This window comes from Staurois parvus, unplaced genomic scaffold, assembly GCF_062004578.1.
Source record: "Staurois parvus isolate SC_StPar_1 unplaced genomic scaffold, SC_StPar_1.0 ptg000039l, whole genome shotgun sequence".
Lineage (NCBI taxonomy): Eukaryota > Metazoa > Chordata > Amphibia > Anura > Ranidae > Staurois > Staurois parvus.
Genome location: NW_028317835.1, coordinates 2,159,968 through 2,187,409, shown reverse-complemented (window position 1 = coordinate 2,187,409; position 27,442 = coordinate 2,159,968). Strand labels below are relative to the sequence as shown.

Sequence of the window (27,442 nt, the reverse complement as noted above, 5' to 3'; positions counted from 1 at the left end):
ACACAGAATTGTTACTGAGGGCCACAGAACTGTTACTTAGGGCCACAGAATTGTTACTCGCACAGACACAGAATTGTTACTCAGGGCCACAGAACTGTTACTGAGGGCCACAGAACTGTTACTTAGGGCCACAGAATTGTTACTCGCACAGACACAGAATTGTTACTCGCACAGACACAGAACTGTTACTGAGGGCCACAGAACTGTTACTTAGGGCCACAGAATTGTTACTCGCACAGACACAGAATTGTTACTCAGGGCCACAGAACTGTTACTTAGGGACAAAGAAACGCTAGTTAGGGCCACAGAATTCATACTTAGGGACAGACAGAATTGTTACTCAGGGACAGACAGAATTGTTACTGAGTGCCAGAGAATTGTTACTCAGGGACAGACAGAATTGTTACTGAGTGCCAGAGAATTGTTACTCAGGGACAGACAGAATTGTTACTGAGTGCCAGAGAATTGTTACTTAGGGCCACAGAAACTTTACTTAGGGCCACAGAATTGTTACTCGCACAGACACAGAATTGTTACTCGCACAGACACAGAATTGTTACTCAGGGCCACAGAACTGTTACTGAGGGCCACAGAACTGTTACTTAGGGCCACAGAATTGTTACTCGCACAGACACAGAATTGTTACTCGCACAGACACAGAACTGTTACTGAGGGCCACAGAACTGTTACTTAGGGCCACAGAATTGTTACTCGCACAGACACAGAATTGTTACTCAGGGCCACAGAACTGTTACTTAGGGACAAAGAAACGCTAGTTAGGGCCACAGAATTCATACTCAGGGACAGACAGAATTGTTACTGAGTGCCAGAGAATTGTTACTTAGGGCCACAGAAACGTTATTAGGGCCACAGAATTGTTACTCAGGGACAGACAGAATTGTTACTGAGTGCCAGAGAATTGTTACTCAGGGACAGACAGAATTGTTACTGAGTGCCAGAGAATTGTTACTTAGGGCCACAGAAACTTTACTTAGGGCCACAGAATTGTTACTCGCACAGACACAGAATTGTTACTCGCACAGACACAGAATTGTTACTGAGGGCCACAGAACTGTTACTTAGGGCCACAGAATTGTTACTCGCACAGACACAGAATTGTTACTCAGGGCCACAGAACTGTTACTGAGGGCCACAGAACTGTTACTTAGGGCCACAGAATTGTTACTCGCACAGACACAGAATTGTTACTCGCACAGACACAGAACTGTTATTGAGGGCCACAGAACTGTTACTTAGGGCCACAGAATTGTTACTCGCACAGACACAGAATTGTTACTCAGGGCCACAGAACTGTTATTTAGGGACAAAGAAACGCTAGTTAGGGCCACAGAATTCATACTCAGGGACAGACAGAATTGTTACTCAGGGACAGACAGAATTGTTACTGAGTGCCAGAGAATTGTTACTCAGGGAAAGACAGAATTGTTACTGAGTGCCAGAGAATTGTTACTCAGGGACAGACAGAATTGTTACTGAGTGCCAGAGAATTGTTACTTAGGGCCACAGAAACTTTACTTAGGGCCACAGAATTGTTACTCGCACAGACACAGAATTGTTACTCGCACAGACACAGAATTGTTACTGAGGGCCACAGAACTGTTACTTAGGGCCACAGAATTGTTACTCGCACGGACACATAATTGTTACTCAGGGCCACAGAACTGTTACTGAGGGCCACAGAACTGTTACTTAGGGCCACAGAATTGTTACTCGCACAGACACAGAATTGTTACTCAGGGCCACAGAACTGTTACTTAGGGACAAAGAAACGCTAGTTAGGGCCACAGAATTCATACTCAGGGACAGACAGAATTGTTACTCAGGGACAGACAGAATTGTTACTGAGTGCCAGAGAATTGTTACTCAGGGACAGACAGAATTGTTACTGAGTGCCAGAGAATTGTTACTCAGGGACAGACAGAATTGTTACTGAGTGCCAGAGAATTGTTACTCAGGGACAGACAGAATTGTTACTGAGTGCCAGAGAATTGTTACTTAGGGCCACAGAAACTTTACTTAGGGCCACAGAATTGTTACTCGCACAGACACAGAATTGTTACTCGCACAGACACAGAATTGTTACTGAAGGCCACAGAACTGTTACTCGCACAGACACAGAATTGTTACTGAGGGCCACAGAACTGTTACTCAGGGCCACAGAATTGTTACTCGCAAAGACACAGAATTGTTACTCAGGGCCACAGAACTGTTACTGAGGGCCACAGAATTGTTACTCGCACAGACACAGAATTGTTACTCGCACAGACACAGAACTGTTACTGAGGGCCACAGAACTGTTACTTAGGGCCACAGAATTGTTACTCGCACAGACACAGAATTGTTACTGAGGGCCACAGAACTGTTACTGAGGGCCACAGAATTGTTACTCGCACAGACACAGAATTGTTACTCGCACAGACACAGAACTGTTACTGAGGGCCACAGAACTGTTACTTAGGGCCACAGAATTGTTACTCGCACAGACACAGAATTGTTACTCAGGGACACAGAATTGTTACTCAGGGACACATAATCGTTGAATTAAAGAGTATGTCAGACAACATGCAGAGGAGTGGCAGAGGAGGCAATGTTTTAGGAGCGAGCAGACGTGGCAGCAGAGGAAGGGGTCGAGGCAGCACTATTCGCAGCCAGAGGCCAGTGCTCCCGGTGTCATCCAGCGGTCGTGTCTCCACCGACAACCCTGCCGTCATTGATTGGTTGGCTCAGTCGTCTTCCTCTTCCCAGGTCACCTCTGACACCTACAGCCAACGGTCGGTGGGTACGTCAGACACAACCGTTAGTTGGCATGGCCCGGGAGCAAGCCCACTGAAATCACATGTCCTCTACCTGCCCCTGTCCTTTGCTGTTCCCTCACCAAGCGAAGTATCGCATGCTGTGGGCTCAGCCCCACTGTACAGTGAGGAAGAGCTAACAGAGGGCGGTCAGGAACGGGGGGAGACATCGGCCTTTTCAGCAGCCAGGCGAAGAAGTACTGGCGAGGAGAGTGGCTCTGTAGCCGGTCTAGAGACAGGTCTGTCTCCTGACCCAGACGCAGCCGAGGGGGCTAGTAGTGAGGCGGAGACCCTACTTGATGATGAGGAGGTTGATCGCACTTGGCTGCCTCGTCGTCATCAGGCAATTTCTTCCGCATCATCAGGAGAAGAGGGTGCCAGCTTGGCAGCGAGCGAAACAGTCGGTGGGTTGCCCAGGAGGCAGCAGGGTCGCATCAGTGTCAGTGGAGCCAAACGTCCACGGAGTAGAGCACCAGCTCCACTGCAGCCTACCACCACGGCCATTAGTGGTGCCGGTGCGCACGGAGGAAGTAGCAGTCAGCCAGTGAGGAGTAGCGGGGGCAAAGTTTCCTACTCGGTGGTGTGGCAATTTTTCGTCAAGCCGCCCGAGGAAGTAAACGTAGCCGTATGTCGACTATGTGGCCAGAAATGCAAGCGTGGCCAGGGGGCCCATGTTGGGACTACAGCGTTGCGTCAGCATATGCAGCGTCACCATTCGGTGGCCTAGGAAAACTGTGATAAAGATACGGCGGTTCTGCCAGCCCCAGCCCCCGCTCCATCACCCGCTCCGTTACTTGCTCCGTCACCCGACGTCGTCAATCGCCCTCTATCAGCCAGTCAAGGCTCCAACACCTCTGCTGAGGGGAGTTGTCGCTCGTTGGCATCTTCCGCTCGTTCAGATGCTCCTTCTCCTGCTACTCCTCTTCTCGGATTCCGTCAACAGTCTTTCTTGGAATCCGTTTCCAAGAGACAACAGTTTGCGAGCACGCACCCAACGGTGCAAAAGCTGAACGTCCTCCTGTCCAAGTTGCTGGTGCTGCAGTCCCTCCCTTTCCAACTGGTGGACTCAGCACCTTTCCGAGAAATGATGGCTTGTGCCGCGCCGCGGTGGAGAGTGCCAAGCCGTCATTTCTTTGCCCAAAAGGCAGTGCCAGCCCTGCATTCACATGTAGAAGAGATGGTGGGCCAGTCTTTGAGCATGTCGGTCTCTGCCAAAGTGCACGGCAGCGCCGACGTGTGGAGCTGTAACTACGGTCAGGGACAGTACATGTCATTTACGGCCCACTGGGTGAACGTGGTGCCGGCACAGCCGCACCAGCAACTTGGACAGGTCACGACGCTTTTGCCTCCACGTTTGCACGTCCTTGGTCCAGCAAACATGTCCGCCTCTACCACCTCTTTTTCCGCCGTGTCCTCAGCCGCCACCCCCATGCCAAGTCCCATTACCCGACCGGCATATCACATGTGCAGGGCGCAACGGTGTCACGCTGTGCTGCACCTGGTATGCCTTGGCGAACGTAGTCACACAGGGGAGGAACTTCTGAGTGTAATGAACAGAGAAATCGACAGATGGCTGTCTCCGCGCAAACTGAAAATCGGAACCATGTTGACCGACAACGGAAAGAACATGGTGTCTGCTCTGCATCAAGGAAGGTTGTGCCATGCGCCATGCATGGCTCACGTGTTCAATCTGGTTGTCAAGCGGTTCCTAAAATCCACCATCCCACTGCAAGACATCCTTAAAATGTCACGTAAACTGTGCATGCATTTCAGCCATTCCTACACCGCAAAGCACACCCTCCTTGAGCTGCAGCGGCAGAACGGAATTCCACAGCATCGCCTGATCTGCGACGTTGCAACAAGGTGGAATTCAACCCTACACATGTTAGACCGCCTTTACGAGCAGCGAAAGGCCATCACCGATTTCCTGATGTTACAAGCGGATAAAGGTACTCCCCTGTGTAACTTAGATGTCAGCCATTGGCAGCTCATGCGTGACACCTGCCGCTTGCTCAGGCCCTTTGAGGAGGCCACGCTATTCGTGAGTCGGCAGGACTATGGGATGAACGACGTCATTCCTCTGTTGCACGTCCTGGAACAAATGCTGTTAACAATGGCTGGTCAGGGTGCGGTAGACGTGGCACACAGATCTCAACGCCACATGACCCCTGTGGGGGCAGGACAGGAAGAAGAGGAGGAGGTAGAGGAGGACATTGGTGCTCAGGAATTATTGAGTGAAATGGGTGGTTTTTCCACTCAGCGGACAGGAGTGGAGGAGCAGGAGCATCTGGTAGAGGAGGAGGAGGAGGAGACAGAGGACCCAGACGCACCGTGGCAGTATGCTGTGGAGATGGAGGCAGGGAGTCCCTCGCATTCCTTGGCACAAATGGCCCATAGCATGCTCGGTTGCTTGCGTAGCGACAGCCGAATAATAACCATCAGACAGAGGGATGACTTTTGGCTGTCCACCTTGTTGGACCCTCGCTACCGTTCCAAAATGGTGGCCTTTTTCACACCTGCTGAGAGGGAGGCCAAAATTACGTACTATAAAAACCACCTATGTAGTCAGTTGGTCTCTGCCTTTGTGCGCCAACGTCCATCCTCAGACACTGTGGGCCCTGTGCGCTCGCGTTCCGCTGGCATGGCAGCAGGGGAGGGGTGGGGTGGTAGGAGCAGTGGCAGCTCAACCAGCAGCGGCTGCCTCAGTCTGCAGTCGATGATGAGTAGCTTTCTTCACCAGCGCAGTGAGGAAACTACTAACCAGCCGCAGCAGCAGCAGCAGCATCAGGTGGACCTGGAGCAGGAGCTCAAACAACAGGCTTGGGCCTACTTCGACAGCACCCTGCCAACCGAGGTAGACAATCCCCTTGACTACTGGGCAACGAAACTTGACCTTTGGCCCCAACTAGCTGAATTTGCCCTTGAAAGGCTGTCATGCCCGGCCAGTAGCGTGGCATCGGAGCGCGTGTTTAGTGCTGCAGGAGGTATTGTAACTCCGCGGAGGACACGACTGTCCACCCAAAGTGTGGAGAGACTCACGTTTGTGAAAATGAATCAGGCGTGGATTAGTCTGGATTTCAAACCACCAGTTCCTGACACAACTGACTAAATCCGCCATGAATCATGCCTCAAACATGTGCCACTTTCAGGTCTCCTCACACTGCTGGTGTGTTGAATTTTTTGACATAGGGTGCTGGCAGATTACGGGCCTCCTATAGCTGCTGCCAGGCCCCTAATCTGCCATAGGCCCCTATATACCACCTCCTCCTGCTGCTGCCAGGTCCAGAGTCTCTCATGGGTCCCTGTACGGCCTCCCATTGCTGCTGTCTCCATCGCCACACTCTGCCATGTGCCACTTTCAGGTCTCCTCACACTGCTGTTGTGTTGAATTTTTTGACATAGGGTGCTGCAAGATAACGGGCCTCCTATAGCTGCTGCCAGGCCCCTAATCTGCCATAGGCCCCTATATACCGCCTCCTCATGCTGCTGCTAGGTCCAGAGTCTCTCATGGGTCCCTGTACGGCCTCCCATTGCTGCTGTCTCCATCGCCACACTCTGCCATGTGCCACATTCAGGTCTCTTCACACTGCTGGTGTGTTGAATTTTTTGACATAGGGTGCTGGCAGATTACGGGCCTCCTATAGCTGCTGCCAGGCCCCTAATCTGCCATGGGCCCCTATATACCGCCTCCTCATGCTGCTGCTAGGTCCAGAGTCTCTCATGGGTCCCTGTACGGCCTCCCATCGCTGCTGTCTCCATCGCCACACTCTGCCATGTGCCACTTTCAGGTCTCCTCACACTGCTGGTGTGTTGAATTTTTTGACATAGGGTGCTGGCAGATTACGGGCCTCCTATAGCTGCTGCCAGGCCCCTAATCTGCCATAGGCCCCTATATACCGCCTCCTCATGCTGCTGCCAGGTCCAGAGTCTCTCATGGGTCCCTGTACGGCCTCCCATTGCTGCTGTCTCCATCGCCACACTCTGCCATGTGCCACATTCAGGTCTCTTCACACTGCTGGTGTGTTGAATTTTTTGACATAGGGTGCTGGCAGATTACGGGCCTCCTATAGCTGCTGCCAGGCCCCTAATCTGCCATAGGCCCCTATATACCACCTCCTCCTGCTGCTGCCAGGTCCAGAGTCTCTCATGGGTCCCTGTACGGCCTCCCATTGCTGCTGTCTCCATCGCCACACTCTGCCATGTGCCACTTTCAGGTCTCCTCACACTGCTGTTGTGTTGAATTTTTTGACATAGGGTGCTGGCAGATTACGGGCCTCCTATAGCTGCTGCCAGGCCCCTAATCTGCCATGGGCCCCTATATACCGCCTCCTCATGCTGCTGCTAGGTCCAGAGTCTCTCATGGGTCCCTGTACGGCCTCCCATTGCTGCTGTCTCCATCGCCACACTCTGCCGTGTGCCACTTTCAGGTCTCCTCACACTGCTGTTGTGTTGAATTTTTTGACATAGGGTGCTGCAAGATAAAGGGGCCTCCTATAGCTGCTGCCAGGCCCCTAATCTGCCATAGGCCCCTATATACCGCCTCCTCATGCTGCTGCTAGGTCCAGAGTCTCTCATGGGTCCCTGTACGGCCTCCCATTGCTGCTGTCTCCATCGCCACACTCTGCCATGTGCCACTTTCAGGTCTCCTCACACTGCTGTTGTGTTGAATTTTTTGACATAGGGTGCTGCAAGATAACGGGCCTCCTATAGCTGCTGCCAGGCCCCTAATCTGCCATAGGCCCCTATATACCGCCTCCTCATGCTGCTGCTAGGTCCAGAGTCTCTCATGGGTCCCTGTACGGCCTCCCATTGCTGCTGTCTCCATCGCCACACTCTGCCATGTGCCACATTCAGGTCTCTTTACACTGCTGGTGTGTTGAATTTTTTGACATAGGGTGCTGGCAGATTACGGGCCTTCTATAGCTGCTGCCAGGCCCCTAATCTGCCATGGGCCCCTATATACCGCCTCCTCATGCTGCTGCTAGGTCCAGAGTCTCTCATGGGTCCCTGTACGGCCTCCCATTGCTGCTGTCTCCATCGCCACACTCTGCCATGTGCCACTTTCAGGTCTCCTCACACTGCTGGTGTGTTGAATTTTTTGACATAGGGTGCTGGCAGATTACGGGCCTCCTATAGCTGCTGCCAGGCCCCTAATCTGCCATAGGCCCCTATATACCGCCTCCTCATGCTGCTGCCAGGTCCAGAGTCTCTCATGGGTCCCTGTACGGCCTCCCATTGCTGCTGTCTCCATCGCCACACTCTGCCATGTGCCACATTCAGGTCTCTTCACACTGCTGGTGTGTTGAATTTTTTGACATAGGGTGCTGGCAGATTACGGGCCTCCTATAGCTGCTGCCAGGCCCCTAATCTGCCATAGGCCCCTATATACCGCCTCCTCATGCTGCTGCCAGGTCCAGAGTCTCTCATGGGTCCCTGTACGGCCTCCCATTGCTGCTGTCTCCATCTCCACACTCTGCCATGTGCCACATTCAGGTCTCTTCACACTGCTGGTGTGTTGAATTTTTTGACATAGGGTGCTGGCAGATTACGGGCCTCCTATAGCTGCTGCCAGGCCCCTAATCTGCCATGGGCCCCTATATACCGCCTCCTCATGCTGCTGCTAGGTCCAGAGTCTCTCATGGGTCCCTGTACGGCCTCCCATTGCTGCTGTCTCCATCGCCACACTCTGCCATGTGCCACATTCAGGTCTCCTCACACTGCTGTTGTGTTGAATTTTTTGACATAGGGTGCTGCAAGATAACAGGCCTCCTATAGCTGCTGCCAGGCCCCTAATCTGCCATAGGCCCCTATATACCACCTCCTCCTGCTGCTGCCAGGTCCAGAGTCTCTCATGGGTCCCTGTACGGCCTCCCATTGCTGCTGTCTCCATCGCCACACTCTGCCATGTGCCACTTTCAGGTCTCCTCACACTGCTGTTGTGTTGAATTTTTTGACATAGGGTGCTGGCAGATTACGGGCCTCCTATAGCTGCTGCCAGGCCCCTAATCTGCCATAGGCCCCTATATACCGCCTCCTCATGCTGCTGCCAGGTCCAGAGTCTCTCATGGGTCCCTGTACGGCCTCCCATTGCTGCTGTCTCCATCGCCACACTCTGCCATGTGCCACATTCAGGTCTCTTCACACTGCTGTTGTGTTGAATTTTTTGACATAGGGTGCTGGCAGATTACGGGCCTCCTATAGCTGCTGCCAGGCCCCTAATCTGCCATAGGCCCCTATATACCACCTCCTCCTGCTGCTGCCAGGTCCAGAGTCTCTCATGGGTCCCTGTACGGCCTCCCATTGCTGCTGTCTCCATCGCCACACTCTGCCATGTGCCACTTTCAGGTCTCCTCACACTGCTGTTGTGTTGAATTTTTTGACATAGGGTGCTGGCAGATTACGGGCCTCCTATAGCTGCTGCCAGGCCCCTAATCTGCCATGGGCCCCTATATACCGCCTCCTCATGCTGCTGCTAGGTCCAGAGTCTCTCATGGGTCCCTGTACGGCCTCCCATTGCTGCTGTCTCCATCGCCACACTCTGCCATGTGCCACTTTCAGGTCTCCTCACACTGCTGTTGTGTTGAATTTTTTGACATAGGGTGCTGGCAGATTACGGGCCTCCTATAGCTGCTGCCAGGCCCCTAATCTGCCATGGGCCCCTATATACCACCTCCTCCTGCTGCTGCCAGGTCCAGAGTCTCTCATGGGTCCCTGTACGGCCTCCCATTGCTGCTGTCTCCATCGCCACACTCTGCCATGTGCCACTTTCAGGTCTCCTCACACTGCTGGTGTGTTGAATTTTTTGACATAGGGTGCTGGCAGATTACGGGCCTCCCATTGCTGCTGCCAGGCCCGTAATCTGCCATGGGCCCCTGTACCACCTCTTCATGCTGCTGCCAGGTCCAGAGTGTCTCATGGGTCCCTGTACGGCCTCCCATTGCTTCCACTCTGCCATGTGCCACTTTGAAATCTCCTCACACTCCTGCGGTTGTCCATTTTGTCATAGGTTGCTGGCAGATTAGCGGCCTTCCATAGGTGCCGCCAGGCCCCATATCGGCCATGGGCCCCCGTACCTCCTGGTCACGCTGCTGCTGAGCCCACAGTGTGACCTGGGTCCCTGTACGGCCTCCCATTGCTTCCACTCTGCCATGTGCCACTTTGAAATCTCCTCACACTCCTGCGGTTGTCCATTTTGTCATAGGTTGCTGGCAGATTAGCGGCCTCCCATAGGTGCCGCCAGGCCCCATATCGGCCATGGGCCCCCGTACCGCCTGGTCACGCTGCTGCTGGTCCCACAGTGTGACCTGGGTCCCTGTACGGCCTCCCATTGCTTCCACTCTGCCATGTGCCACTTTGAAATCTCCTCACACTCCTGCGGTTGTCCATTTTGTCATAGGTTGCTGGCAGATTACAGGCCTCCCATAGGTGCCGCCAGGCCCCAAATCGGCCATGGGCCCCCGTACTGCCTGGTCACGCTGCTGCTGAGCCCACAGTGTGACCTGGGTCCCTGTACCGCCTCCCATTGCTCCCACTCTGCCATGTGCCACTTTGAGGTCTCCTCACACTGCTGGTGTGTTCAATTTTTTGACATAGGGTGCTGGCAGATTACGGGCCTCCCATTGCTGCTGCCAGGCACGTAATCTGCCATGGGCCCCCGTACCGACTCCTCATGCTGTGACGTTGCAACAAGGTGTAATTCAACCCTACATATGTTAGACCGCCTTTACGAACAGCGAAAGGCCATCACCGATTTCCTGATGTTAAAAGCGGATAAAGGTACTCCCTGTGTAACTTAGATGTCAGCCATTGTCAGCTCATGCGTGACACCTGCGCTTGCTCAGGCCCTTTGAGGAGGCCACGCTATTCGTGAGTCGGCAGGACTATGGGATGAATGAGGTCAAATCGGCCATGGGCCCCCGTACCGCCTGTTCACGCTGATGCTGGTCCCACAGTGTGACCTGGGTCCCTGTACGGCCTCCCATTGCTTCCACTCTGCCATGTGCCACTTTGAAATCTCCTCACACTCCTGCGGTTGTCCATTTTGTCATAGGTTGCTGGCAGATTAGCGGCCTCCCATAGGTGCCGCCAGGCCCCATATCGGCCATGGGCCCCCGTACCGCCTGGTCACGCTGCTGCTGGTCCCACAGTGTGACCTGGGTCCCTGTACGGCCTCCCATTGCTTCCACTCTGCCATGTGCCACTTTGAAATCTCCTCACACTCCTGCGGTTGTCCATTTTGTCATAGGTTGCTGGCAGATTAGCGGCCTCCCATAGGTGCCGCCAGGCCCCATATCGGCCATGGGCCCCCGTACCGCCTGGTCACGCTGCTGCTGGTCCCACAGTGTGACCTGGGTCCCTGTACGGCCTCCCATTGCTGCTGCCAGGAGGCAGCAGGGTCGCAGCTGTGTCAGTGGAGGCAAACGGCCACGGAGTAGAGCAGCAGCTCCACTGCAGCCTACCACCACAGCCAGTAGTGGTGCCGATGTGCACGGAGGAAGTAGCAGTCAGCCAGTGAGGAGTAGCGGGTGCAAAGTTTCCTACTCGGCGGTGTGGCAAGTTTTCGTCAAGCCGCCCGAGGAAGTAAACGTAGCCTAATGTCGACTATGTGGCCAGAAAGTCAAGCGTGGCCAGGGGGCCCATGTTGGGACTACAGCGTTGCGTCAGCATATGCAGCGTCGCCATTCGGTGGCCTGGGAAAAACGTGATAAAGATACGGCGGTTCTGCCTGCCCCAGCCCAGGGTTCCATTTTGTCATAGGGTGCTGGCAGATTAGCGGCCTTCCATAGGTGCCGCCAGTCCCCATATCGGCCATGGGCCCCCGTACCTCCTGGTCACGCTGCTGCTGGTCCCACAGTGTGACCTGGGTCCCTGTACGGCCTCCCATTGCTTCCACTCTGCCATGTGCCACTTTGAGGTCTCCTTACACTCCTGCGGTTGTCCATTTTGTCATAGGTTGCTGGCAGATTACAGGCCTTCCATTGGTGCCACCAGGCCCCATATCGGCCATGGGCCCCCGTACCTCCTGGTCACGCTGCTGCTGAGCCCACAGTGTGACCTGGGTCCCTGTACGGCCTCCCATTGCTTCCACTCTGCCATGTGCCACTTTGAGGTCTCCTCACACTCCTGCGGTTTTCCATTTTGTCATAGGTTGCTGGCAGATTAGCGGCCTTCCATAGGTGCCGCCAGGCCCCATATCGGCCATGGGCCCCCGTACCTCCTGGTCACGCTGCTGCTGGTCCCACAGTGTGACCTGGGTCCCTGTACGGCCTCCCATTGCTTCCACTCTGCCATGTGCCACTTTGAAATCTCCTCACACTCCTGCGGTTGTCCACTTTGTCATAGGTTGCTGGCTGATTACAGGCCTCCCATAGGTGCCACCAGGCCCCAAATCGGCCATGGGCCCCCGTACCGCCTGGTCACGCTGCTGCTGGGCCCACAGTGTGACCTGGGTCCCTGTACGGCCTCCCATTGCTTGCACTCTGCCATGTGCCACTTTGAAATCTCCTCACACTCCTGCGGTTTTCCATTTTGTCATAGGTTGCTGGCAGATTACAGGCCTTCCATAGGTGCCACCAGGCCCCAAATCTGCCATGGGCCCCCGTACCGCCTGGTCACGCTGCTGCTGAGCCCACAGTGTGACCTGGGTCCCTGTACCGCCTCCCATTGCTCCCACTCTGCCATGTGCCACTTTGAGGTCTCCTCACACTGCTGGTGTGTTCAATTTTTTGACATAGGGTGCTGGCAGATTACGGGCCTCCCATTGCTGCTGCCAGGCATGTAATCTGCCATGGGCCCCCGTACCGACTCCTCATGCTGTGACGTTGCAACAAGGTGTAATTCAACCCTACATATGTTAGACCGCCTTTACGAACAGCGAAAGGCCATCACAGATTTCCTGATGTTAAAAGCGGATAAAGGTACTCCCTGTGTAACTTAGATGTCAGCCATTGTCAGCTCATGCGTGACACCTGCGCTTGCTCAGGCCCTTTGAGGAGGCCACGCTATTCGTGAGTCGGCAGGACTATGGGATGAACGAGGTCAAATCGGCCATGGGCCCCCGTACCGCCTGTTCACGCTGATGCTGGTCCCACAGTGTGACCTGGGTCCCTGTACCGCCTCCCATTGCTCCCACTCTGCCATGTGCCACTTTGAGGTCTCCTCACACTCCTGCGGTTTTCCATTTTGTCATAGGTTGCTGTATGGCCTCCCATTGCTGCTGGCTCCACCGCCACACTGTGGCTCCACACTCTGGTTTTGGCCCCGTGACTGGCCAAATGAGTGAAGTGTGCGGTGATTCTAAGATCGACGGCACTCATCTGCATGTCATACTGACTGACAGTATTATTTCTCTTCCCCAGCAGACTCCAAGGGCATTTAAATTAAAGGTACAGTGTTCTGCACTAATATTAAGTCTCTCTGAAGCCTAGAAACACCCTTTTTTAAGTTAAATTCACAGCGAATTTATTCGACTCGAATCGAATATTGTCCACGAATTCGCCGAATCAGTCGAATCAAATTTTTCATTTCTTCGCTCATCTCTAATTTTAATGATCCTCTTATTCTGATACATCCATATTAGGATAATAATATTATTATTATTTTTTATTTTTTACATATTCATATACTGAATATTTTTTAGCTAATACTTCACAGACTTATTCCAGTTAATAGAATATCTTTTGTTAAAAGGTTAAGAAACATATTACTCTTGTATGAGCAATAGAAACTTATGACACATTTTAGAATGGAAAGTATATTTCCGGAGAGTTAAAATATTATTCAAATATGCAAATATACTACATTAATTATTATTACATCATTTAATTATTATTATTATATTATTATTATCATATATCATTTCAAATTAACATTATGATTAAGAATTTTTATAGTAAGAAAAACTGAAGATAAGGTATAGAGTTTTGAAGGAAAGTTATTTTTGGTTGGTCCAGTTATGAAGAATATGTACAATCATTTGGAATAAGGCAGTGTGTATGGGACATGAATGAAGTGTGCATTGGTTAAAATTAATGATGGACTAATCATAATAAGGGGGATTTATTAGAAATCAAAATTATGATTCGGCACTTATATTGATGGCAAGCTTGCAAAATATTTGGTTTTTATGATTAATCATAATTAATATTAATATGTGTGAATGGTCTTTTGACAAATGGTAGTATTACAATTCTTCAGACATAACTGAGACTGAAAAATAGGAATAAGTTAAGCTGAGACAGTAAATATGGGTAAGTTAGCTGAGACAGTAAATACGGGTAAGTTAGCTGAGACAGTAAATATGGGTAAGTTAGCTGAGATAGTAAATATGGGTAAGTTAGCTGAGACAGTAAATATGGGTAAGTTAGCTGAGACAGTAAATATGGGTAAGTTAGCTGAGACAGTAAATACGGGTAAGTTACCTAGACCAGCTAAACCAGCTGAAGACTATATTTAGGCATAGCTGGTTAGAAGTCTCTAGTATATGTCAAGGGTATTAGGAGGACTCATTATAGATGTACTATTACATTATGTATTTTAATAGTATCTGTGTGTATTTAGTATACGTTTCTAATATTGATACATATATAGATTAGTGATTATACATTGAAGTTATATTATCATTTAAATATGAATAGCTGAGGTTACATCATCGGCTTACAATATTATGTACATCAGCATCCATATGTTCCTGTCCATCAAAACCATTCTGTGAGTGTCGTCCCCTCCCTTCTATGCCATACAAGGTATTACGAATCTCTCGCTATGACACACTCATTCTGCATATAAGGGACAGAGGACGGGAGCTCACACACACGCTAACACTGACACTCTGACACATACACATACATGTCTAGGACGTTCTGAGAAAACAACAGGTGCGTGCTGCAAGACAAATATCATCACTTCCATCTATTTCCGGCTTCTTCACAAAGTCTGGAAGGACAAGTAGAGCATGAGAAGGACAAGAACATGAAAGACAGAACGGCACATGGCTGGACTTCAATAACTAAAAATGGTGACTTTTTCTTTAAACTTCAGCTTGATATTTCTACAGTAGTTTTATCTACATGGAACTGTTCATGATACGCTTTACATTGTTATTTTACACCATTGTGTGATAGAATAAAATCACACTTTATTTTTATTTCAACGGCTCTTTCATTCATAATCGCCTCAAGACACTAAAAGGTATTATATGTGTCTAAAATCCAACAGGGGGTGGTAAAATATGAACCTGCAGCCACTTGCTGGGGATTTGGATTTTTAACAATGCTACAGATTTGTTATTTTTTGCACATTCCCCACCACTATACAGCCGGGAGTGTGAGGACTTTAGTAAAGTCTGATTTCATGTGGAAGTGATACAAATGGCTGTGAATCCGCCTGTTACTTCCATGAACATTGCTGCAATGTGCCCTGACCCCACCACCGGACAGCAGAGCCCGGTCCTGTCATGGTGGGTGTCACTGGGAAGGGTGGCGGGAACTCAGTGGACCTCCTGTACACAGACCAGGAAGTGACATGTATGACATGGATGACATCACTTCCTTGACTGGAGCTGTTATTCTCCGGGATCAGTCCCGGGGGAAGCAGCTGATGGAAAGTGGTCTGTGTTGCATCATCTGCAGTGGAGTAGACAGGAGACATCTACAGTCTAATATACCCCGGGGGTCTCCATAAAGAGAACCTGTCACCTATATGCCATCATATAGGAGGCTATTGGTCCCCTACATGATAGCAATACAAGTTATGGACAAAATAAATAAAGTTTTAAGCATAGAAAGAGACACATTTTTTTTAATAATGTAAAAATGTTAGAGCCCCCCTCCTCCCACACACACCTACAAAAACACGCACATTGGGGTGTATACATAGGAACACAGTGATCCCCACACACGTTACATATCAGCGCACACGCCGCAGGGAGAGCAATGATTGGAGCACCAGTGCTCCTGTGTAACTCTATACTGATGACCTGGAGGGGCTATTAAAGCGTTCCAAGTGCACACAGTGTTACGGCTTGACATGTTGGGAATCCCATTTCCTCGGCACAACCTCATCTTTTATATTTCACCAGAAAATAGGTCATGAATTGCATTTATGTGCTCAGAAATAAACGTTACTATATTGTTCCTGAAATGTTGCCTTTCATAAACTGTTGTGCTAATATCATGTAACATAGAAAATGACAACTCCCAACATTGTATTATATAGGGTGTCCGCTATCAAAGAATACATCAGATTTGGGGTTTTGTGATCTTCAGGAATAAAATGATTTTAAAAAGGTGTAAACAAGAAATAAAAAAAATATGTAAAAATGTCCCCAGGACTCCATGGACCCCTTCATTCCACGCCGTCTTCAGGAACCGGGAAACCACAGAGAAGCCAAGTGTCCCCCGACTTCCTCTCCAGGCTGGGATGTCACTCTGGTTGATGCCACCTACAGTGGAAGAAGCAGACTGCACCGGCCTACATCTGCTCTATGCTTTGTCTGATCAGGATGGCGGTCATTTCTCCATAAACACGAGGTAAATGTGGTGCAGCATTGAGCCCCGTCCAGCTGTAGTGTAGACTTTGACAGGCTGGACGCTGTACCTGTGCCTACCAGGTGAATTATAATGCCAGCATTGCACCCACAGGGGCCGGACCCCCCATGTACAAGGGGCCTAAGAGATACCATCAGGTTGTGTCCCATTCCACCAGACTCCTAGAACTGGAAGAGGACATTTTTGGGGGGATGTGTTGTAGAAGAACCCAGACCACGGTATTGTGCGGTGAAAATATCATCCAACTTTATTCATCATATATATGTGACACTTTAACAACAGAAGGAAAGAGATAGATTGTTTACATTTCAAGGATCTATTTATACCCATTATATCATCTATGCTAAGAAACTGATTAACATATGACACGCCCCTCATTAATACCAGCCCCACCCACTTATGTAACCCTCTAAACATCCAAATCCCTGTAACTTCCCAGAAGACACTTTCATCTTTTATCCATAACAAGCTGATTGGGTACAAGAAAACCCTGTGCCCCTCCTGCTCATTCCCACACAACAAGTCCATGTCACCATCTACAAGGTGAGAGGACCTGAAGGAGAACAAGACCATGACCACCAGGACCATCGCCTGACTGAAGCCATGCTCACATTTCTTTCTAATGCTGCTTCTATGGTCTACTCAGATACAGATTTGGCAGATGTACATTCGTGTCTTCAAGGAGCTGATCAAACATGATCTGTGCTTGACCATCTATTTTGGGGTCCAGAGGTGACATTAGGGGTTTGATAGACCTCTTGTGTTTCTTTAAAGAGGATCTGTGACCAGCAATATGTTATCACATGCGAGGCTATTAACCCCCTATATGGCAATAATAAAGTTCAGAGAAAGAAAAGTGTAAAGTAACACACTGTAAATGAAAAAAACACACAAAACACATTTTAAAGCCCCCAGTTCCCGTATACATGAGCAATTGCAAGGGTTGGGTGCGGTTATGTAGGAAAACATCAATCACACTACACATTGTACATATCTCTGCACACACCATTGCCGATGACATACTACTTTTTCTAACAGACCCACATATCACGTTACCTTATTTGCTACACGATTTCAAATTATTTCAGTATTTGGCCAACTTGAAAATCAACTTTTCTAAATCCCAAGCTCTTAATGTCTCATTAACTCCAGACATGATTAGACAAGCAAAATCAAATTTTCCTTATACCTGGCAGTCTGAGGCTATCACTTATTTGGGAATCCAATTGCCAACCCACCTTACGGAACTCTATGGCAAAAATTTTTTGCCCCTCTTACGTGACATCACCAAAGACCTTCAGACATGGAATAAACCTTGGTTCTCCTGGTTTGGTAGAGCAGCTATACTTAGGATGAAAGTGCTCCCTAGAATACTATATCTACTGCAGATTATACCAATTCAGTTACCAAACTCCTTCTTTAAATCATATAGAACACTCTGTACCTCCTTTCTTTGGTATAATAAATGCCCAAGAATTAGCTTTACCCAACTTACTATGCCCAAGACGAGTGGAGGTATTGGATTGCCGGATATTACCCGTTACTACAGGTCTCGTCACCTAGCTAGAATAGTAGATTGGACCACGAACCACATTCGTAAGGTTTGGGTTGGTGTGGAGGCTGATTTCTCAAAGATACCGCTTGCCACCTCCCCTTGGCTGAAAACCTCTCACATTCCTTCTGAGTTTCGGGAACACCCACTTATAGGTACCACTTTATGCTGTAGCTCTCAGTTGTTCCAGAAAAAAGAACTTTCGTCCTCTCCGAGCCCTCTAACTCCGATCAAAATGAATCCGGACTTTCTACCAGGGATGTCTCCGACCTTTCTCGTCAGATATAACCGTGAAGATAATCTAACAGTACGTCAATTCTTCAAAGATACTAAGCTCTTATCTAGAGAAGACATTACAAAGGCGTGGCCATCCCTTACACTAACGCCTTGAATGTATCGACAAATCCACCACTTTTTACGAAACTCCCCACATCTAAAGGATTATTCAAGGCTACTTACTCCATTTGAGAAACTCTGCTTTACAGACTTCCCCCAGAGGCATGTGATATCCAAGCTTTATTCCTATCTTGAAAGTGCCAATACATCTCAATCTCGGAAGACCTGTGAGGCCTGGATGCGTGATCTACAACTTCCAATGTCACCAGAGGACTGTGACCACATTTATGATCACATGCATAAAGGTTCCATATGTGTCTCTACACAAGAAAGCAACTATAAATTATTTTCCAGATGGTACAGAGTTCCGTCTGTGATTCATAGATTTGATCCTAACGTTCCGGATTTATGCTGGAGATGTTACCAGGCAACAGGTACACTTCTACATATATGGTGGGAATGTCCGCTGCTACAGCCCTTCTGGAGAAAAGTTCTGGACATAATCGCACAAGTAACTACATACACCCTAGACTTTACCCCAGCACAATTCTTACTCCATCACTCCTCACTTCCTGTAAGGACTTATCGTAAGTCGCTTGCCTTACATATGATAAACGCAGCAAAGCAGTGTATTCCTGTTCATTGGCGATCAGACCATGTTCCCACCGTGCGAGAGTGGCTTCTTAGGATCGTCAGGATCGCGGAAATGGAGGAGCTGATCTCAGTGGCAAAGGAACACCCCGAGAGATTCAGGAAGACTTGGGCTTGTTGGACTCACTTCCAAACTACTAATACTTATCGTGGTTTAATGAAGGAATGAACAAGAAGAGATTTGGAGATGCGGAAAACCTTGAAAGCTTTCACCTCAGGAATAACTCCATAGATGGAGTCTAACCGAACCGTATCCTAAATTAAAGATAGAATCTGTGTCAGTTTGGCCGTTGCTCATTGATGTGACTGGTTTGGTTGCACTTACTTAATCATAAACCTCATCCTTCCCCCCCCTTTTTTTTTTTCTCTTCCTTCCCCTCTTCCCTATATATTTGTTTTTTGTGCTCCCCCCTCACCCCATTATGATATTGCTTTTCATATTCCTCTTCCATTTACATGCTCTTTTCTTTCTTTCTCTCACACCTTTTTCATACTCTATTTAATCATATATTTCATAAGGAACAGAGTATTCATACATGTACAGGTGTGACGGTTATCTACAAAACTAACCTACATTTTTCGGATATGGATACATTGGACGTATAAACCTTGAAATGACACTTTTGTCTTACTCTTCACAGTCCTGTTATCCGAGATCTCCCTACACAGTGGACTAGTGTGCAGCGTACTTCTCTAAATCACATACTGTTATCATTATTTCTACTGTTACATATTATGCATCTGCTTTATTGTAGGACTTTGTTTCAGGATGATCTACAATTTAATTAAATGTCTTGGTCCCGTCTGCGTTACGGGAGAACATGTAAGAGGTACATTTGCGGACTGCGATCCGTATCTGTATATGATTTGTTAAGCCTTTCATATTTCAATAAAACTTTTTTGGAATAAAAAAAAAAAATTCAAAACATTAACAATAACATATAAAGTCATTTATAACTCTGCACCAAATTACATCACCAATATTGTCTCCAAATATCACCCAAACCGTACTCTCCGCTCCTCACACAACCTCCTGCTCTCTAACTCCCTTGTCTCCTCCTCCCATGCTCATCTCCAGGACTTCTCCAGAGCTTCCCCCAGCCTCTGAAATGCTCTACCCCAATCTATCAGACTATCGCCTACTCTGCTAACTTTTAGGCGATCTCTGAAATCCTCTCTCTTCAGGGAAGCCTATCCTGCCCTCAGCTAATAATGGAAGCTTTTACTCTTCCAACCAGTCCATCCCCCACAGTTAGTACCTTTTGTACCACTAGCCCCTCTCTCCTAGACTGTAAGCTCTGAGGAGCAGGGCCCTCCTATCCCTCTTGTATTTAACTGTATTGTTGCTGTATTGTCTCCCGTTATATTGTAAAGTGCTGAGCAAACTGTTGGCGCTATATAAATCCTGTATAATAATAATAATAATGAGAGGAGATGAAATGTGATAATGCGAGAGGAGATGGAACATGTAATGGGAGGAGTGGACAAGGTGGGCTTAGCTGGAGACCTCAAGCGTGGCTGATGATGTATCAATAGTCAGAAGAACCTGGAATGGACTCTCCCACTGAGGCTTCAGAGACTTGGTAAAATGACAATAGACCCCATCCTAGTCTCTGGTACTGAGGCAGTGTTGGTCATGTATTACCTCAGGATCCAGAAATGAAGAAAATGCTTGGAAACACAACTCAGTTGGTGAATCATGAAAATGCATTACATGTTCATTCAAAGCTCCATAAAAAAAGATAAAGATGAGAATCATGAGGGAAGCTGTTCAATTATTGATGCTTATCTTAAAAAATTGTCAAAAGATAAAATATTCAAATCCCTTCTAGTTGTGTATTGATGGACATAAGCACTAAACTCAGTTCATCCGATCATTACATTCCAGTTTGCTCAGATTTTAGTTTGTTTCTTTTAAGGTAACATTTTATCTTCTCCCTTCTTCTCTAGCTTGTGGGATGACATTGGGGATGTGAAACTAGCTTGTGACACCTGAAACTTCTTTAATATCTCTTTTCTTCCAGAATTTAATCAATACAGAAATTTGTGAATCCTCCAGTGATAGATTAGACCGGCATTAACTGTAAAAGTTTTGTCACATTGAGAGCATTAAAATTACTTCTCTCCAGTGTGAATCCTCTGGTGTGTGATAAGATGTGACTTCTCAGTAAAAGCTTTATCACATTCAGAACACTGATATGGCTTGTCTCCAGTGTGACTCCTCTGGTGTATGATGAGCTCTGACTTCTGTGTAAAAGCTTTATCACATTCAGAACACTGATATGGCTTCTCTCCAGTGTGAATCCTCTGGTGTGTAATAAGACTTGACTTCCCTGTAAAAGCTTTATCACATTCAGAACACTGATATGACTTCTCTCCAGTGTGAACAATCTGATGTGTGATAAGATGTGACTTTACTGTAAAAGCTTTATCACATTCAGAACACTGATATGGCTTCTCTCCAGTGTGAATCCTCTGGTGTCTGTTAAGATGTGACTTTACTGTAAAAGCTTTATCACATTCAGAACACTGATATGGCTTCTCTCCAGTGTGAATCCTCTGGTGTCTGTTAAGATGTGACTTTACTGTAAAAGCTTTATCACATTCAGAACACTGATATGGCTTCTCTCCAGTGTGAATCCTCTGGTGTCTGTTAAGATGTGACTTTACTGTAAAAGCTTTATCACATTCAGAACACTGATATGACTTCTCTCCAGTGTGAATCCTCTGGTGTGTGATAAGATGTGACTTCAGAGTAAAAGCTTTATCACATTCAGAACACTGATATGACTTCTCTCCAGTGTGAACAATCTGGTGTGTGATAAGACTTGACTTCTGTGTAAAAGCTTTATCACATTCAGAACACTGATATGACTTCTCTCCAGTGTGAATCCTCTGGTGTGTGATAAGATGTGACTTCCGTGTAAAAGCTTTATCACATTCAGAACACTGATATGACTTCTCTCCAGTGTGAACAATCTGGTGTGTGATAAGACTTGACTTCTGTGTAAAAGCTTTATCACATTCAGAACACTGATATGACTTCTCTCCAGTGTGAATCCTCTGGTGTGTGATAAGACTTGACTTCACTGTAAAAGCTTTATCACATTCAGAACACTGATATGGCTTCTCTCCAGTGTGAACTCTTTGGTGTACTATAAGGTATCTCTCGCTTGTAAAAGTTTTGCCACATTCAGAACAATGATATGACTTCCCTCCATTGTGAACCTTCTGGTGTGTGATATATTTTCTCTCCATTGTAAAATCTCCAAACAAGAAGTAGTTTGAAATGACTCCTCTTATGTATACGTGGTTTGGACTTTAGTGTAAAGTAATTGTCACTTCCAGAACACAGAAATTCCTTTTCTCCTGCTGTCCTCTGAGGCTGGATCAATGTGGAAGAGGATCCAAACCATGACTTTTAGAACACAGATATGACTTGTATCCCGTGTGAATCCTCCAGTGAGCTGCAATAAAGACTTTCAGTCAATTAAGACACCCATATGTCTTGTTTTCCATGTGACTCAGCTGTATTCATGAAGACCAACATGACCGAAAACTAGATTCATCCATCCACCTGTACAAAAAAAAAAAAATTAAATTTAAAATTCTATATAAAGGGCTACATAAAGTTGCTTTCTATTTTTAATGTTCATTACTAAATATATGTTATGAATAGAAAGAATATGTACAGCATTATCTACAGTATTTTTTTAATCAAATAGATTTTATTAATAAAGTTTCTAAGTGCGCACAGTATTCCCAACATTCAGCCCAGACAATGGAGTCATACATTCTCATGTATAGGCAGTTGTGGCACTGTTACAGATCATACAGAACAATAACTTGCTTTGTCTATGGTGTCACTTTTACCTTTTATAAACAAATGAACAGAGAAAAGAACAAACAACATAGAACAATTCAGCTGTACACGGCAAGTAACTCCCCCCAGTACATACATAGATAGCTGACACCGATCAATGAGGCCCGTGTCTACAGGATCATACCCCAAGTATGGGTCTCCCATGTAGTTACCATTCAGTAGGATACAACTGGCCGTTCTCCTTCTATGGGGCTAAAAAAGCTAAAGTTTTAAAAACCTATGATGTTAATGTGGAGATCACCTGCTCAATCCACTGGTGTCTGCTGGGAGTTTGAGATGATAGCCAAGATCGGGATATTTTTTATGGTCAAGCAGCCTCACTATTGCTATATGACTTGTAATAGGAGGAGGTGTAAATAATTCCTCCTCTATTGAGACCAAGAGGCACACCCGAGGAATATTGAACACCAACATTATAATACTGGTCATATCGTTCCACTTTTTGAATAATTTTGGACATCTCCAAAACATGTATCAAATCCCCAACATCAATACAATTGGGGTCATAAGGGAAAATCCCTCCTGTCCTAGCTGAACAATTGGGCTGGAGTCCTGAAAGATCTATGCAAAAGAAATGACTGAGTTTCTGTGAAGAGGACAGAGAGATGAGAGGTATGGAGGTCACAATCACCTCCCACCACTCTCTCTTATTTTCTCTGTTTCTCTGTATGTATCGAATTTCCTTCTACAAGTCAGGTAAGAGTCAAAAGACTGGAATAAATATATGAGAGATCATTCCTTTCCCACTGGTGTCATCTGAATTCCATTAACAAGTGTGAGAGTGATGTGAAATCTGTATCTGATGGAAGTAGCAACCGATGGATGGGATCTAATGTGTCTACTAAGTCCCACCTGGTAAGATGTTGAAGTTGGGCAGCTATAATATAAAGTCTAACATTTGGTATTGCTAGGCCTCCTTGGTCTTCACCATACTGTAGAGTAGTGAGTGTGATTCTAGCTGATGGCTTCTTCTAAATGAGTTCCCCAAACTGGGAGTCTATACTGGAGAACCACTTACGAGGTGTCCACATGGGAGAATTGTGGAGTATATAGAGGAATTGTGGGGTCCATATCTTCTCTTGTTCATAGATTTTATTGGAAAGAGATAATAGTTTTACAAGGAGCTCATAATGTGATTGCAGGACTCACCAACAGTAAGTCAGAAGGGGTACAACCCTTAGAGGTAACGTACAGGTTGTAATTTGTACACTACAAATAATATCTTCATACATTAAAGTGGAGTTCCAGTGAAAATAAAAAAAAAATAAAAGTCAGCAGCTACAAAATCTGTAGCTGCTGACTTTTAAAAGACGGGTACTTACCTGTCCCTCGATCTCGTGGTGTCCTCCCCACAGCCCATTTCACCGGCCGCCCTGTGTTTCCAGTGCCGGCATCTTCAGTGTGGGCACCCAGCTGTGACAGCTTGCGGCTTCACATCCGGGTGCCCACTGAGCATGTGCGAGTATCTCTGTGCTTTGTGAATGGTCCTGTAGTCTTCTAGGACCTTTCATGAGTCACAGAAGACTACAGGGAGGGAGGGGGGAGGACAACTTCTACTTCTGATCACCTAGGTGATTGCAGTAGAAGTGGGAGCGGGTACCTGTCAATTTCGGTTACCCCCCCAAAAGGTGCCAGTGGGGTCCTTAATCACTTGCCTACCACGCACTTATACCCCCTTCCTTACCAGGCCATATTTTCAACTTTCAACATTGCCACACTCTAAATGATAATTGCGCGGTCATGCAACATTGTACTCATTTTTATAATTTTTTTGACACAAATAGAGCTTTCTTTTGGTGGTCTTTACTCCCCGCTGGGCTTTTTATTTTTTGTGCTATAAACAAAAAAGAGCAAAAAATGTAAAAAAAAAAAAAGTTTCTTTGTTTCTATAACATTTTGCAAACAGGTAATTATTCTCCTTCACTGATGTGCACTGATAGGCTGCACTGATAGGCAGCACTGATAGGTGGCACTGATAGGCGGCACTGATAGGTGCCAATGGGGTCCTTAACCACTTGCCTACCAGGCACTGATACCACCTTCCTTACCAGGCCAATTTTCAGCGTTGTCGCAATTTAAATGACAATTGCGCGGTCATGCAACATTGTACTCATTTGAAATTTTTATCATTTTTTTTACACAAATAGAGCTTTCTTTTGGTGGTCTTTACTCCCCGCTGGGTGTTTTATTTTTTGCGCTATAAACAAAAAAATGAGCAAAACATTTTTTACAAAAGTTTCTTTGTTTCTATTAAAATATTTAGCAAACAGGTAATTTTTCTCCTTCACTGATGTGCAATGATGAGGCTGCACTGATAGGCAGCACAGTTAGGCAGCACTGATGGACACTGATAGGCAGCACTAATGAGGTGGTACTGATAGGTGGCACTGATGATAGGTACTGATAGTTGTCACTGATTGGCAGCACTGCTGGGCAAAGGTGGGTGGCACTGCTGGGCACTTGTGGGCAGAACTGGTGGGTGGCGCTGCTGGGCACCGATCCTCAGGGCACTGATCATAAGTGCCCTGATGATCCCTCCTCTGACAACTGCTGGCAGTACCTTCCTCATGCTCTGACAGCGTGAGGAAAGTGCAGTCGAGAACCGGCAACTGCAATTCCCGATGACCAGCGTGTCATAGGACACAGCAATCGTGGAGATCGCCAGGTTCATGCCCCCGGGGGCATGCAGGAGAGCGCATTCTGGGAGGACATCATATGAGATTTCTACATGGCAAATAATTTCCTAGCAGGTGTAGTAGAGTAATAGAAATCCAACAGACCCAACAGTCATGACATGCATGCTGCTGATTCTGTGTCATTGAATCACTCATTGAAAGGGGCGTGTTCAAAATAATAGCAGTGTGGAGTTCTATTAGTGAGGTCATTCATTCTTTGATAAACAGGTGGCAATTATTGCCCTTATTTAGGGAAGGAAGGCAGCAAATGTTGGACATGTTGGTTACAGTGCATTTCTCTCTGAAATTCTGAGGAAAATGGGTCGTTCCAGACATTGTTCAGAAGAACAGCGTACCTTGATTAAAAAGTTGATTGGAGAAGGGAAAACATATAAAGAAGTGCAGAAAATGATCGGCTGCTCAGCTAAAATGATGGCAAATGCTTTAAAATGGCAACCAAAACCTGAAAGACGTGGAAGAAAGCGAAAAACTACCATTGGAATGAATAGAAGAATAGCCAACATGGGGCGGACTCAGCCAACAATCAGCCCCAGGAAGATGAAAGAAGGTGTGACGTTCCCTGTGAGGACTGTTACAATTAGAAGACGCCTATGTGAAGCCAAGCTATCTGCAAGAAGTCCCCACAAAGTCCCACTGTTGGGAAAAAGACGTGTGCTGAAGAGGTTACAATCTGCCAAAGAGCACATTGACTGGCCTAAAGAGAAATGGCGCAACATTTTGTGGACTGATGAAAGTAAGATTGTTCTTTTTGGGTCTAGTGGGCAGAGACAGTTTGTCAGACGACCCCCAAACACTGAATTCAAGCCACAGTACACTGTGAAGACAGTGAAGCATGGTGGTGCAAGCATCATGATATGGGGATGTTTCTCATACTACGGTGTTGGGCCTATTTATCGCATACCAGGGATCATGGATCAGTTTGAATCCATCAGAATACTTGAAGAGGTCATGCTGCCTTATGCTGAAGAGGAAATGCCCTTGAAATGGGTGTTCCAACAAGACAACCACCCCAAACACACCAGTAAACATACAACATCTTGGTTCCAGACCAACAAGATGGACGTTACGGAGTGGCCAGCCCAATCCCCGGATCTTCATCCAATAGAAAACTTGTGGGGTGACATCAAAAATGCCGTTTCTGAGGCCAAACCAAGAAATAGAGAAGAACTGTGGAATGTGGTCCAATCATCCTGGGCTGGAATACCTGATCACAGGGGCCAGAAGTTGGGGGACTCCATGCAACACAGATGTACAGCAGTTCTCAGAAACAGTGCGACTACAACCAAATATTCATGAAGTCATTCAAAGGAAAGCAAAATCTTCAAACATTTCTCAGTCTATATATTTTTTTAGAGGAACAACACAAATTTGATGTAGTTTTCTTCATGTTGTGATTTGGAATAGAATGTGTCGTGTTCCCAATGCATTTGTATGGATGGAAATAAAAGCTATTAGAAGGATTTTCAGCTTTAGTCACTTTTTCCAACACACTGCTATTATTTTGAACACAACTGTATATGGTATGAAGTGTAAGGTGGTGGAGCTGGTAGCTGTGTATATAAAGGTGGAAATCAAACCTCTGACATGGGGGTCACATTTACATATGTTATGTGACAGTAGGCAGGTGGAATCACCTGCTTTCGATAGGAGTCCCAGAGTGACTGGTCCAGCCCCATAGTGTTGATGCCCAAACCGGATGGGAGCTGGCAATTTTGTAATGACTTCCGACAGTTAAATAAAGTTACAAAGTTTGACACCTACCCCATGCTGAGGATAGATGAATTAATCGACCATCTGGGAGCAGCCCGGTACATGACGACGCTCGATTTGACCAAAGGATATTGGCAGATACCCCTAGCTGAGTCAGCAAAGGAGAAGACTGCATTTGGAACCCCAGAAGGTTATTCCAGTATAGAAGAATGCCGTTCGGGTTACAGAATGCACCGGCCACCTTTCAGCGCAAA

General features: G+C 47.2%; 1 protein-coding gene and 1 pseudogene across 1 annotated transcript in view; one reads left to right on the top strand and one right to left on the bottom strand.

Annotated features, from left to right (window-relative positions):
- The window catches only part of LOC149470550 (uncharacterized), a 263,673-nt pseudogene that overhangs the window by 30,235 nt on the left and 205,996 nt on the right, over positions 1-27,442 (top strand).
- The window catches only part of LOC149470551 (uncharacterized), a 75,735-nt gene continuing 67,906 nt past the window's right edge, over positions 19,614-27,442 (bottom strand). The window contains exons 3-4 of the mRNA XM_089662581.1: positions 21,708-22,054; positions 19,614-21,542 (exon numbers count right to left, since the gene is read on the bottom strand). Coding sequence (XP_089518707.1) covers positions 21,015-21,542; positions 21,708-22,054 — 875 coding nt within the window. The 3' untranslated portion in view covers positions 19,614-21,014. The remainder of the gene's footprint in view (positions 21,543-21,707; positions 22,055-27,442) is intronic.